The 15,025-nt window shown below is 30.9% G+C and overlaps 1 protein-coding gene across 2 annotated transcripts in view; it reads right to left on the bottom strand.

Moving 5' to 3' along the window:
* Positions 1 to 15,025, bottom strand: part of LOC134680903 (probable RNA-binding protein 19) — a 37,881-nt gene that overhangs the window by 5,559 nt on the left and 17,297 nt on the right. For both annotated transcript variants that reach the window (XM_063540195.1, XM_063540196.1), the window contains exons 10-22: positions 14,082 to 14,153; positions 13,486 to 13,577; positions 13,142 to 13,180; positions 9,061 to 9,136; positions 8,624 to 8,754; positions 7,864 to 7,924; positions 6,010 to 6,064; positions 5,339 to 5,435; positions 4,381 to 4,491; positions 3,058 to 3,258; positions 2,324 to 2,434; positions 878 to 979; positions 481 to 547 (exon numbers count right to left, since the gene is read on the bottom strand). In XM_063540195.1, coding sequence (XP_063396265.1) covers positions 481 to 547; positions 878 to 979; positions 2,324 to 2,434; positions 3,058 to 3,258; positions 4,381 to 4,491; positions 5,339 to 5,435; positions 6,010 to 6,064; positions 7,864 to 7,924; positions 8,624 to 8,754; positions 9,061 to 9,136; positions 13,142 to 13,180; positions 13,486 to 13,577; positions 14,082 to 14,153 — 1,215 coding nt within the window. The remainder of the gene's footprint in view (positions 1 to 480; positions 548 to 877; positions 980 to 2,323; positions 2,435 to 3,057; positions 3,259 to 4,380; positions 4,492 to 5,338; positions 5,436 to 6,009; positions 6,065 to 7,863; positions 7,925 to 8,623; positions 8,755 to 9,060; positions 9,137 to 13,141; positions 13,181 to 13,485; positions 13,578 to 14,081; positions 14,154 to 15,025) is intronic.

Raw genomic sequence — 15,025 nt, 5'->3', positions numbered from 1 at the left:
AATACACATGTGTTATACAATTTTTCACACTCATGAAAAAACAAGAAATCTATAAGAAGAATCCCTATTTCATTTTTAATTCCTCAAAATAAGTTATTCCAAAACAATCATAAAATCATAATTGTATCCACTTTATTTAACTCTTTAATTAATGTATATAAAAAAGAATCCAGATTCTTATAATTCTTGAAATCAAGCAAATTTTATAAAATTCAATTTCAAAAAGGATATAGCTTTTACTGCAGTTCAGGGACATTTTGGAAATATTTATGAACCATAAATTTCAAGTTATTTTCTACCAGTACTTTCAAGTCTAACTTATAATGAAACAAAGCCAATCAATGATATTAAAATTTAATTTGCACACAAGATCATTTTTTATGCTTTGTTGCTGCTACCACACAACAAACAAGCATAAGTAATATGTGTGTGGAGATTTCATCTTAATTAGATAAAAATTAAATCAAATAAAACATTTACCTGGATTTTTCATATCTTTCTTTTTAGCAATGTACGCTGCCTTTATTTTGCCGCACTTCTCAAATTTCTGAAGAATAAACAGTCAACCATAATACTAACCATAACATATATACATATTTATAAATTGATTTGAAACAGAAAACAAGATAGTCCTAAAAAGTTTTAACATTTTATATGGAATAAATTTATGTCAACTCTGTGGTCTAACAACAAAATTGAATTCATATTTTGAATTTCCTATGCTGTCATGTCTTGATATCTCATTCAGCTACATTTGAACAAGACAAAGAGTCTATATTACAGTAGAGCAAAGTAATTTTAAAGACTCATTTGTTGTGACAAGTGTTAGGTTCTAATCAAATATTTTACTTCTGATTAGATGTATAAATAAACTGACCTGTGTAAAATCATCATCTGTTGTATCAAAGTTAACATTCTTCACAAATAATGTACTTCCTGCTTCTGCAGTTTCCTCTTCTTCCTCGTCATCCTCTGACTTCTATAAATAAAAAAGATTGAATTTCTATTCGTGTATACCAATATTTACATTTAAAGAATTCAAAATCAAAGCTGTATCACTTATTACCAACTGTTTGCCATAGGGCCATAGTTTTGTTTATCCTTTCTTAAAAGTATTGAAAAACACCATTTGCCTTTCAAAAATACAAGCTAGATTGCCTTATAAAAAAAGATGTGGTATGATTGCCAATGAGACATCTCTCCACAAGAGACCAAAATGACACAAAAATTAACAACTATAGGTCACTGCACAGCCTTCAACAATGAGCAAAGCCCATACCGCATAGTTTTGATATTTTGAATTCAGATGACTGGAAACAAACATTTTCACAAATGAATAGGCTATTTGCCAATTCCCGTAATTGACCCTGTAATTAGAGATACCTTCTTTTGGTTGTCTCCCTTATGAGGGATATAATTTTTTATTTACAATGGAGATCTAGCAGAAAGAGCAAATTTACCTTTGCGTAATGTGAGTAATCTGTTAGGTTTTCAAATCTTTTATTACAATAATTTGTTGTTCAGCTAAATACTTTTGACATCAGAAATTATTTTTTTATGAAAAACTAGTTAACCGGCAGACACACCACTTTCAATTCATCATGTTTTGCATTGGCAAAAGCCATTTTGTCCGGTATGGAACCAGTCTACGATTGACAAAGGGAAGTAATTTGTTTAAAAAGTGTGTTATTATAGAATCAAATCGGTAATTGGCAAATGGGCTATTAAAACTAATGAAATAAAAGATTTTAAATGGTATCTAATGGAAAACAATGCCTTACTATCAGTAAGGTTGAAATTTGAGATTCTTGTCACAAAAAATCTCCTTAGTTATGCTGAATGGTCATGACATGGCAGAGTTCACGAAATCTTTTTTCCCCTGGTAGTCCTTGGAGAATCTGCTGGTCCTCACTATTAACTCTATTGAAAATACTAAAATTGTGTCAGTCCTATGCAAAATTTTGGTGGTAAAATCCTGAGGACCACCACTTTTCACGAACTCTGACATGGACTTTCTTCTTGTAAGATTTTTGTGAAATTCATCACAGAACTTTATCCCACTCTTTCACTATGTTGACAGATACTGTGGATTCATTATTATTCGTTGGATACCAATTTTCGTGGATTTCGTGGGAACAGATGAACCACGAAATTTAATGTTCAAAGAATACCAAATTTTTCATAGGCTTTTATGCATACTTCGGCAAAACCAGGAAATTAAATATCCTCGAACATGTAAGTTTTTATCAATCCACGAAAATTGGTACCCATGAAAATAAATGAATCTACAGTAAATGTGCATTGACTATTTTGTCTAACTAACCTGAGAGGTATCTTCCTCCTTTTTGTCAGCTGGTTTGTCTTCTTTTACTTGGTTCATTGGTTTTAATGCCTCAGTTGGAGCCCATTCCAAATACAATGGAACATGCTGGAACTGGAGATAAAAATAATCATCACTATTACAATTCAAATACTGTAAATTTAGAAATAATTGTGATAGTTGAGCAATTAACAAAATTGTGAAACATATTATTTTGCAAAAAGATCCTGTTAAAATTTTTTGGAAAAATAAAAACAACACAAACAAGAATGTGTCCCCAGTACAAGGATGTCCCACTCGCACTATCACTTTCTATGTCCAGTGGACCGTGAAATTGGGATCAAAACTCTTATTTGGCATTAAAATTAGAAAGATCATATCATCAGGAACATTTGTACTAAGTTTCAAGTTGATTGGACTTCAACTTCATAAAAAACTACCTTGACCAAAAACTTTAACCTGCAGCGGGACGAACGGATGTACGGATGCACGGACGTACAGACCAGAAAACACTAGAAAAGAAGGCAGATTTACAAATAAAAAAATTGAATGTATTTTGAGCCTGGCTTCATAAAAGAAGTATCAGAATATCTTTAATCTTATACTTTTCAATGTTTGAAGTCATCACAATCATAGATTTGATAGTTACTGCTTGCCGATGTTGCTTTCTAGGTTAGAAACTATTAAATTCATACTGAAGCTAGCATGTATTTTTTTTTAACCCAGAGTATACCTACTTTTGTGTATGCTAGTTTTTTGTATGCCAATTTAGCCTCTGTAGGTTCCAGAAATTCGACTATAGCTGTAATACCAGAAGGAGGCAGTATGACTCTACCCAGTGTCCCATGTTTAGAGAAGACATGTTGTAATTCCTCCATCTTGGTCCCTGATGGTAAGTTCTTCACTAATATCACCGTCTTACTTCTAGGACCATCAGCCTGTAAAAAGAAATAATAATTGAAACTTCAAGTAGTGACAATAGAAATCACTCATGTGTCTGGCTTAAGGTGGTATGGGTGTCTTCCTCCATCTTGGATTGTAAAAAACAGAGAACCACAGGTCCATATTTCTATCAGTTCAGCAAAATCTGATGCAGGAATGCAGATATTTAATGTGAAATTCATTTAAAAGAACCAGTTTAAAAGAATAAAACTTACAAATATTAATATTTTTGCAAATGTTGATTAGTTTTGGTTGTTTTAATTTATTTTTTTTAAATTGGCATTTCAAGGGGAGATAACTCTAAAACAGTGCATTTTCTGAAGGATTCTACATGAAATTTTCCTATTTTGTAATTTAGCCGGAAAAAACGTACGCTGACCCTATCTTTTCTTTTGATATTCTCAAAGCATTGTCTGAAAGCTATCTTTTCCTTAAGTATTGAACAATTCTATCATTTTGTTTAATTTTTAATCACAAAATGGTGTTTTTTCCTGTATAATCTATACAAAATCTGTCATTTTGTCACGTACTGTAGCTTGAGAAAATGCACAGTGACCTATTATTTTTATTAAATTTTTCAACATATATCAATAGATACTACATTTTGGCAAAGTATGAACAAATTCTATCATTTTTATTTTAGACTCCCTTAAGTCTGTTCAATTCATAACTATCCTGGGTAATGTAAAGCACTAATTTGATAGCTGGATTGATAATATAAAATCTTTAACAACTGACAGCCCGGCAAATTATAATAATTTGAACTAATGTGTGTACAATAACAGCAATAATCTTAACTTACTGCATTAGAAACATATCTTATAGAACTGCATGTTGGTTGGTTGATCAAAGATAACTTATGTAGACAAAATGCGCATCTGGCGTATTCAATTATAATCCTGGTACCCTTGATAACTATTATTTCTATAAAATGTCAAGTCACATATAACAAGTACATTATATTTTTACATCTTACTCATTTGGTATCTGCCGGGAAGATGTATAACTGGTAAAAATACCACTTCTACTTATTTCATATTGTATATCCTTGACACATAGATATATAAAATGATATGAAATGTTTAATGGTTCTTCTTTAGTAACTATCTTATGTTTACCTGACTAAAACTATCTAACACAACACCATTATCTATTAAGAAGTCTCTTGTTTCTGATACAATCTGTGTTTCTCCTAGAGCCATCCGCACACCCAAACTACCAGATATCTCCTGTAAAAAGATTGTATGTTCACATCAAATTTGGCTTAAAACTAACTAATCTACAAATCTACTTGCTAAACTTAATGGCAGTCAGTTTCAGTCAAACACTTATCTTACACCAAGTTCCTACTTTTACACCTCCTTAAACTTTTATGTCGTTTTATAATTCTGATTGTTAATTTGAGAAAGAAAAACCATATTTTCAATATAATCATATAGGAGGTTATTTTTTTTTTTAACCTCAACATGCATAAAATTTCAAGGTTTTCTGTCTAAGGGCTGATCCAGAAAATACTATGTCCCCCCCCCCCCCCAGGGACGGCACTTTTTTTTTAACCCCCACCACCCACAGAAATGAAATTTAATTAGAACAGCTCTCCCTTTGCATTTTGGTATTTCAAATACAACCACCCACATACTATTTAAAAAATTGCCTTCCCTGGGGGGGGGGGGGGGGGGGGGGGGGGACATAGTATTTTCTGGAACAGCCCTAAATTAACCAAACATCAAATTTTTAAGAAAAGTGTCTTCCCACAACCTACCGTCCTTATTAAATAAAATCTGGAAATCCCTTAAAATGCCTTTATGCATTAAATTTGTTCAGGTTCTATACACAAACTTCAAATTAGAAAAGTCACCATGTAACATACCATAAGTTAATTTTTTAATCAATTCTTTTTATTTTGTATCAATTATCAAGTATTCATTTTGATAAAAATACCCTTTTCTAGGATAAAACATGTTATTTTTAGAAGTGCATTCAAAGACATGGAAATATATGTTAACAATATGTTGAAAACAATAATTTTAATGTATGTGCTTATTAAAAAGTTAACATATGATAGAAAAGACTTACTGCATCAAGAATTTGACTCTTTTCTGTTCCATATTTTTGTGCCATCACATTAGCTACAGCATTGGCACCCATAAACAATGTATTCCAGTTGTGAGAGCTAATAATATAAATTTAAAACTACAATTCTCACATTCTATTTTGTCTATTAAATCAGTTAAATCAAAGATACTCTGACAATATACATTTGTTGTTTGTTTTGTATGAATTCAATTTTAAAAGCTTATTTGATAAATGTAATTTAATATTGATCATAAATCATCGAATATACAAATCTAATTGATGTTCAGTTCTTTTTAGCTACAAGATAAAAGAAATCAAACATGAAAACTTCAAAATATCAAAAGTAAATATATTTTTGTGTAAGTTGGTTTATAATGGTGTGCTGTTGCACCATTGTCCCAGGTTTTGGGCTGGTTGTACACTTACAAACATGTTTTAATTGCTAAATTATCTTATGTTATGTCCTGTCATGAACCTTATGACTGTAATAATTGCAATTAGCTTTAATCAGGCAGATAATTTACTCTTTTCATTGTTTCTCATTTGTTTCATCACCTTTTATAGCTCACTATACACTATGGGTTAAACTCATTGTTGAAGGCCATACATTTTGGTGGATATAATGCAACCATATCAAATCTTCCTTATTATTCTGCTATGATTGTACCTACCTGCCAGCCATGGCTTTCTGTTTTGCCTGTTTTTGTGTTTTAAAAGATGAACCCTCTGAAAAAATATCATAATTTTTTTTAAGACATTCATTCTCAATAACTAATCAAAATGATCTAATAAGTTACAAAATGCTTTAGTGGAAAACTGTATGGACCAAATTCTGCTATAATTCGGTTTGCTTAACAGTCTTAATGTCACAGGTCAAGTACAATATACATGATTGTAGTTATATTATATGAGTTTTGCTTGACACCAGATAGTTATTCAGAGCAGATAAAAAAGGTCATATGGAGATAAAAAATTCTGCTGAAACCAAAAGTGTAAATATATGATTATAACCAAGAACCACAAAAATGATCTCAACAATTGAAAAAAACTTTAGCTATTAACTAATATTTGATGGGCCTAAACTTTTATTTTGTATGAAAACAACTGATACAACTTGGATAGTTGTCTCATCAGCCCAGTGATATTGTTTGCCTTTAATTAGTGGAGAACACAGGCTTATTGCGTATAGTGGGTAAGATTTCGTACAATGGCATGAAGTAAAAAAAAGACGTCTTGCTAGTTTGATAATGTAATGAAAGCTAAAGGAAGTACGTCAACTATAGTGACATTACAATCAAGCGGCGCGCTTTACTATACATCTAGTAAGCAGACTTTACAACTCTAGTAAGCAGACTTTACAACAAGGCTTTTTCCCCTGGAGAAGAATCCCAATTTGAAAAAAAATGGCTTAAAATCATTCCCAAAAAGACAACTTTTTTCCCAAACAGTGCAGTCTCAGTAGTAATTGTGCATGAATACAAACTGAAAAACACTCATTTAATAAGATTTAATCATTAAGCATTAAATCAATTTAATAAATTAAGATTATCGTCTGCTAAACTAGAGTTATCTTTTCTTTACTTTTGAAGGACTTGAGCGTCTTTTATTTACCTACATAATTTCGTAAGCGGTTTTCCCGCTTTTATTTGGTATAAAATTGCATGCTTTTCGTGAATTGTTCATTGCGTGATTTCAACTGAAGGAACACAAAACCCACCCTATCCCACCCTTGAGAATATTTTCTGCTCTCTGTTGTATATTTTCAGATATCGTTAAAGAAGCGTCATGGATTGGACAGAATATGATCTGAATATATTGATTTACTGAATGGCTGAATTTATTACAGTTGGCGTCTGGTAGCCCAGTTGCCATTTGGAGAAAACATATGATGGTTGCCCTTCTATGTTTTTATCTTGGACATTAATGAGACATTGTCGATGAATGCAAATTCATAGGCCGGTTGATATATAGTTGAACTGTCCTAATAAATCCATGACAAAAAATTGCCAAAATTCAAACTTACTATTTGTTGTTTTTTATTATGATTATTATTTAGTTTGTCTTACAATTTATCTTCATTTGTATAACGAAGGTAATCTGGAGTCATTGGAAATATTACGAGTGATTTCAATGGATTTGGGTTATCTTTTATCTGGTATATCGTATTCCTGAATTTATATCTGATGGTTTCTTTCGAATATTTAATAAACATTTGTCATGCCTAAAATGACTATATGTGCACATTTGAGGGTCTATTTATGTATCATCACTGACAAAATAGGGTCTTATTTTAAAGCTGGGTTTGACTCTTGAAAATGGGTCTGTAAATTTAAGTTTCAGTCAAATTCATGGTTTATTTTAAATTTCCCAATTTGATAAAAATGACCCATATTTTCCCAATAAAAAAGGGTAGAGGTAGTTTTGAAAAAAGACAACAATATCACTGTCAGCAATCATACCACATCTCCTTATTTTTATATTGTATAATATTATTTATGTTTGTGTTATAAATGTTAAATACCAACCTGATGCAACAGTGTCTTCATCTTCCTTTGACTTTGATGGTAAAATATGTAACATTCTCCCCTATAAAAGAAGGATTTATTGAAAATTCATGATTAAAATGCTGAACTTTTTTGTTATATCTTTGTGGCTTATTTTTGGTTACTATGTCTGGTAAAAATAACAACTCACTTCAGTATCTTTCCAAGAAAGAAAATCAAATCAAGCCAAATCTTAACTTAATTGTTACAGTAAAATAAAAAAAACTTTTCTCTCATTTATACCATTAAGATTACTATAAAGTATTCAACTTGCCTTCCCTACAATAAAGACCATTTTACTAACATTATTAGTCACTATGTAACAAAATCAATTTTATACCAGAAAGATCCTGAGTTGAAATTGAATACTGGTAACTCAATTGGCCATCTCAGATTCAAAAGGATTGTTGGTAATTTGATAAATCGTACTCCAAATTGAATATAACATCTCATCAATGTTTGAATATATCCATTGTTTAAGATGCTTTTAACCAATCACAATGCTTTGGTGTACACATATAAAAATGTTACCAAGAACTCATTTATATTCTAAAACAGTGAATCACTATTCTTAATTTCTATGTGACCCAACAATACACGGTCGTTATTTTTGTTTGTCACTTGAACACACTCTTGATTTCCATTCACAATCTCATGATTACTCTATAATTATAAAATATAACTACATGTATATATATACATATTCAAAATTGCATGACTTTTACCACAGTTAGAGACTAACCATAAAACTAGTTCCATCAAGGAATGTGAAAGCTCTCACAGCATGTTCAGGCATCATATACGTTATAAAGGCAAAACCTTTCAGTTTCTTTGTTAAAGTATCTATTGGTAAATGTGTTTCTGTTAAAGGTCCTATCAAAATAAAATATTTATATTTAAATGAAACAATTAAATAAAAGATTTACATGCTTTAACTCATTGATATGTCCCAAATTAAAATCTTGGATAATTCTACAAAATCTTCTGAAATATTTCTGGAACGATAAATTGAAATCAGATATTTTATATTGAGTAAAATTTTAATTTCAATTTTAAAGTTGACTGTTCTAAGGTATGTTTGAATTCTTCTCAACTAAGCTAAAATATCTATGTATGACATTCTATTACTTGTACTTTAATCTTGTACCTTAAAAATCATTTTGAAGTAAAATAACTTACCAAACTTTGAGAATAATGCTTCTATATCTTCATCTTTACATATGTATGGTAGGTTTCTGACGAACAATCTGCCAGTCTGTAATGCAGAAAATATATATACCTTTTTTATACCTACAGTATCAAGAGATACCAATATTTTGAAAACTTAACTTATAAATGCAACTTTTCCCTAATTTATCCATTAATAGAGTCTTAATAGACATATCTGGATTTGCCTGTTCAGTCATTTCAGGGCCTTTTAAAGCTCACTCTGCAGTATGGGCTTTGCTTATTGTTGAAGGCAGTTCAGTAACCTATTTAATGATTTTTTTTAAATTTTCCAATAGCTGAACTTCTTTTCTTAGAAGTTCCATACCATTCAAACATTTATGTAAGAAACAGGTAAATTTCTAAAGCTTTCCATTAAGGTAGATTTGATAAGGTTGCTTGATCTCTGAATTAAGTTTCAAAAAGTCTTTATTTTTTTGTTAAAACTGTCAATTGAGGGCGTTTTAACATCTATGTTATAAATATATCATTAAGTGGTAAATAGTGCGGTGACAGAAGTGTAAAAAGTCGTCTAGATCGCGAGTTTAATCTCCCCAAATAACACACGGCTAAAAATGGTCTTAACTTAAAGATAAATATGTCTTCTTTAGTTTTTGCCCTGTCGTCAGAATTTCGTACGGTCACATTTTTCTAAAAAGTCGTTTTAATGACTATTAGTATATTGGAGAGCTTCAACCCCCCTTTTCAAAATGAAAAATTGTGTATGTTTGCTTATATTTAACTGAAATAGTTTTTCCTGAAGCTATGTTTATATGTCAAAATATTCTACTCAATATTTCATTTTCTTAAATTGTATAAAATTTGCAAAGTTTAGACTGTTTAAAATTGAGGTAATTTTAATTGCAAATTCAGACACAAACTTTAGTTTTTTCTTCATAGCAGTAATAAAAAGGATCCCATAATATTCTAAGCATATAGTATTTCATAAAATTAATCAGTGATAAAAATTTCGGAACCAAAATATGAAAAAAACCTTAAGAAATGAATGGAAAAAGAATGGAATAAAAAACTTCAATTTCAAAACGGAACTTAATCACTTGCCTTCCGTCCCATTTTGTGTATTAGTCAATAATTTGCTCTCAACTGATATATGATATTACTACCTTTTCGCTGTTATATACACATATTTTCAATTAAATTGCACTGATATATGATACATACTTTATTTGTATGTGTTTATATTCGATGTTTTTTGTTATAAAACATCAAATATACTTTGTCAGAAAAGTCTTATTGTAAAATCAAAATAATTGACGGATAGGTTCAGTACATATTCCGTAATATGTCAAGTCCGTTGCAACTGGCTCCAAAGAAAAGACAAAAGTTGTTTAATTTTTTTCAGTGCTTAATATGCCACGAAAAGAAAAAAAACTCGACGGAAATTTTGAGTCAATTTACCAGTATAGGGAAGTCGATTTTTGTATCTGCATTGAATAAAAGATTAGATGAGGTGAACATTAAGATATTTCATATGATAAAAGTTAATTTGCAGAAGTCCGTGCAGGCAGTTTATCATCTTTCGTGCTACAAAAGTTATACAAGTAAACATATTTGTTCCCCCTTTTAGAACGAGGAAGCTTCCAATTTGATATTTAATGACGACATACAATTATCGGACTGTTGTCCCTCAGTTTCGGGTATGTGTACGCGTTCTAAAATGCAGTCGTTCAACTGAAGCGCTTGTATATTTTGTTGCAACAAAACATTTTTAGAAAGATCAAAAACTCCTCAAGTTTGATTCAGATGAGCGTAATATTAAGAATGTTTTAACCGTGTCAGATAAAGTTTAAGTTGAAATAGTTTCCCGTCCATCTTTTAAACTTCAAGCACTCTGTCATTTTGTTTGCGATACAAATTATTTGCCAAAAACGAAAAAAAAATCGTGGAAGCAGGTATCTTAGATCACGATACTGCTTTTACTAATTTTATTTTGGCTATTGCCAACGATTTAATGGTCATTCCTCATGACACCGTTACTAGATAAATATAGATCTTTTCTTCCAGCTGATTCTAATTTAAAATATTCTACTCGTAAAATGCAGTCTAAATTCATTGATTTCTATAGAAATTAAGTTGTCAAACAACTTCAACAAGTTCAAGGCAAATATAACAGTATTTTGTAGCAAAGTAACATGTTTGATTTGTAGCAAAATAACTATTTGAGAAGTCATATCAGCTGCTAGTCAATTGAAAACTGGCCTCAAAATCTTAATGTTAAATGTAAAAGACACAAATAACGGACAGATATTTCATTCCGCTGCAAGTATACAATAGAAAAGACTTCTCTACAAACTCTACAGAAGTTTACCCAACTTCGGAAGAGTTGTCTCTTTCTTCTCCAATTCAGCCAATGCCTTCTTCTTTATTGTAATTCATTTTATGTTAACTCGATGAAACTGCATACAGCCATGACTATTCTCAGGAAATGGCACCAGAGAAATTGCGTAAATGCTAAGCAATTGTTGAGTCAACCGTTTGTGTGGCCATTTTTTTTTTAACTCCTTTTCATTTAGAATTGGCTTTACAAATGTACCATGAGTTTGGTTCGAAACAAATTGTTGAAACATTGAATGCCAATGGATTTTATGTTTCTCAAATTAAGTGCAACGCTATCTAATGTGTTGCAAACCATGACATTGAGCAAATTTAAGATAGTGTGTACGTCTCATGCATAATGTTTCCCCATCATCTTTGCAGACAAGCATATGGATGTCATCTTTACCCCATTTTAGATCTATGTTGAATCTTGGGTGAATTGAAAGGAATGGTTGGAAGCTGGTATTTGTTTTAGGAACAAATGTCTTCGGACTTCCTACAATACCTTGTCTGTACTTGAAAAGACAAACTCATAATAACGTGTTTGATTTGAGCAGAACCTGTCATGTTCAGACCTGTGGCCATGAGTGAAATGTGTAGAAATATTAAAACATGTCTTGTAACGGTTGATGAAAATGAAGATGATGGAGATAACGGTCGATTAGGTGTAAAGCTTGTTGCACTGATACACACGGTCCCAGTCCCCGGGTAAGGGGAGTGATGGCGAGCCCTTAAAAAAGTTAAAACCCGCCACATTCTGTTTGTGTCTGTTTCAAGTCACGAGACGGTAATGCAGTGTTTGTCGTTTGTTTCTATATTTTATATTTGTTCGTTTCTTCATGATTTATTTTGTACCTTAATCAGGTTGATAGATTTTTTGTTTATTTTACATTATTCATTTCGGAAATTGAAGACTAAGCAGTAAAAATTTTACTCATTGTTGAAGCCCGTACGGGACGTATTGGTAATCTATGCATCATTTGCAATCATATCACATCTGCAAGAAAAAAAGGGGGGATATAGGTACAAAACTTATAATATAATAGATATTAACCAGAGTAAAATACACAACAACAGATAATACTATATGGAAGCAGTAATAATTGTGGAAAAAAACAAAAGCAACGAGTAGTCTATAATAAAACCTGAAGTATCCGCAATTCAATTTGAGGTCATATTTGACCGTAGTGTTCTATTGCTTTGATTTGCCTCACCCAATATGACAGTTTAAGAAATAATTTAAAAGTATTGTCTTGCATGACACTTGATTTATACTTGAAATTGTAATTGTTCATAAGGTTAAGGTGCTCTAAACATTTTATAGGTCAAAAAGTTAATTTTTGAAGTTTGTTTATAAAACGTCGTTTTAAGATTTTTTTGATAAAATAATTCTTAATGATTAAGGTTTATGTATAATAAAAAACATTAATAAAGCCAAAACAGTATCATTTGTATTTATGTAGAGTTACGAAATAGAAAAGAATGTCAAAATTGAAACCCTTCCAAATTTTTACAGATTTTTACATATGACCTTTGACCTCAATTTAGAAAAATTGTGACTATATTAAGTCTTGACGACAGGCATATTATTATAGTACACAATTTCCCCTTTCCAATGATATATTATATAGGTGTGTGTTCGGTGGGGAGATTAAATTCCAAAAAATCTACCTTCAGTCACCGCACTAAAAGAAAGTTACTGTAAAGAATAACTTACATCTGCAATGGCTGCTTCTGATTCTGCTGTTTCTTGTCTCTAAAACAAATAATGACTACATAAGTAAACATGTATATAATAGCATATATTTCAACTAATTTAATGTTGTGAAAAAGAAGACAATAGGAACTGAAATTTAATTAAAGAATTATTAATCAATTCTTGCCCAGAAAACAATGCATAATAACAATGTCAGTATTCCTGATTTTTTTTATTAATTTCCCTGAACCACTTTTTGTTGTATAAATAGTAAAAACATATATAATAATAGTACATTTTACCTGTTAAACATTACTGTATAAGCATTGATAGAAATGGCAAAAAAGCTAATAAGTTTTTCTCACCTGTTTCTCAAGATCTACAGCAGGAATGTGAACGTCTGCAACATCTTCTACCGTATCTTCTTTCATCTTTTTGAGAAGTATCCTCTTACCACCTTGAATATAGTTAACAATCTGTTATTGATGCTGTAATCTCATAATTTAATGCATGTATGTATTATTACAGGTGAAAAAGTGGTGAGAAAATATATGATGTGATCTAGCCTGTTTTTGCATGTTTCTTGGAATAGTATGGAAAGAAAAAGTTAACTTCACTATTATACCAATAGATAGTCAAACATACATACATACTCTTCATTAAATACTATTTTTGAATTACACAATATTCTATTAATGTGTTCAATACTGTATATACTATAGGAACATACTGCTGAAATATTCAAAAGTAGTTATCAAAGGTATCAGGATTATAATTTAGAACACCAAACATGCGTTTCGTCTACATAAGACTCATCTGTGACGCTCATATCAAAATATCTATAAAGCCAAACAAGTACAAAAAGATTTGACCTTCAGAAGCACAAGTCCAGCAGATATTCAAATAAGGGAAGATCAGTCCAGATAATGTTAATAAGTTCACCACTGCTATTGTTAATTACCTATAAACAATTTATTTTTTCTCATGGCCTCATCCCATTCCTTTTCTGTACCAAAGTCAATAAAAGCTACACCTACAAAATACAAATGCAACAAACTATGAAAATCGGTCCCAAAATATAACGGAAATCATCCCATTAAATTTCATGCTTGGCAGAGTAAAATATTGGTTTTTAAACATGTTTAAAAACATCCAATCTAATAACATTTATTTCTGGAATTGCCCTAAGCATACTGGTTCCTTTTTTTTAAATATATAAATGCTTGTGCAACAAATTTTTTAGTTTTGTGTGTCAAAATTTTGTTTTTATCAAAGTAAAAGACACAGTATGCAATTGTTAAGAAAATCGGAAAGACAGCAATCATTCATCTAATACCGTAAAGTCCTATGAAATTTCCGTCTTTCAGTCGATAAGAAATAATGTAGTAATCAAGTTATCAACTGAAATAATTACTTTGGAAGTTTGATTATTAAAAAATTTGTAAGGGTTCCGCGGAACCCAGTGTCTCGCCTACTTATGCTGTAAATACATGTAGCAGGCTCAACAAAATGAGGAAAAAAATCATTAAAAATATTCCTCTTGATACTATCTTATGATTGTAACTAGAGGCTCCAAAGAGCCTGTGTCGCTCACCTTGGTCTATGTGAATATTAAACAAAGGAAGCACATGGATTCATGACAAAATTGTGTTTTGGTGATGGTGATGTGTTTGTAAATCTTACTTTACTAGTCTTGCTGCTTACATTTATCTCTATCTATAATGAACTTGGCCCAGTAGTTTCAGTGGAAAATGTTAATAAAAATTTACAAATTTTATGAAAATTGTTAAAAATTGACTATAAAGGACAATAACTCCTTAGGGGGTCAATTGACAATTTCGGTCATGTTGACTTATTTGTAAATCTTACTTTGCTGAACATAATTGCTGTTTACAGTTTATCTCT

The sequence above is a fragment of the Mytilus trossulus genome, chromosome 8, assembly GCF_036588685.1.
Source record: "Mytilus trossulus isolate FHL-02 chromosome 8, PNRI_Mtr1.1.1.hap1, whole genome shotgun sequence".
Classification (NCBI taxonomy): Eukaryota; Metazoa; Mollusca; class Bivalvia; order Mytilida; family Mytilidae; genus Mytilus; species Mytilus trossulus.
The sequence above is the reverse complement of the archived record's forward strand: the minus strand, read 5'-3'. Positions and strand labels throughout refer to the sequence as shown.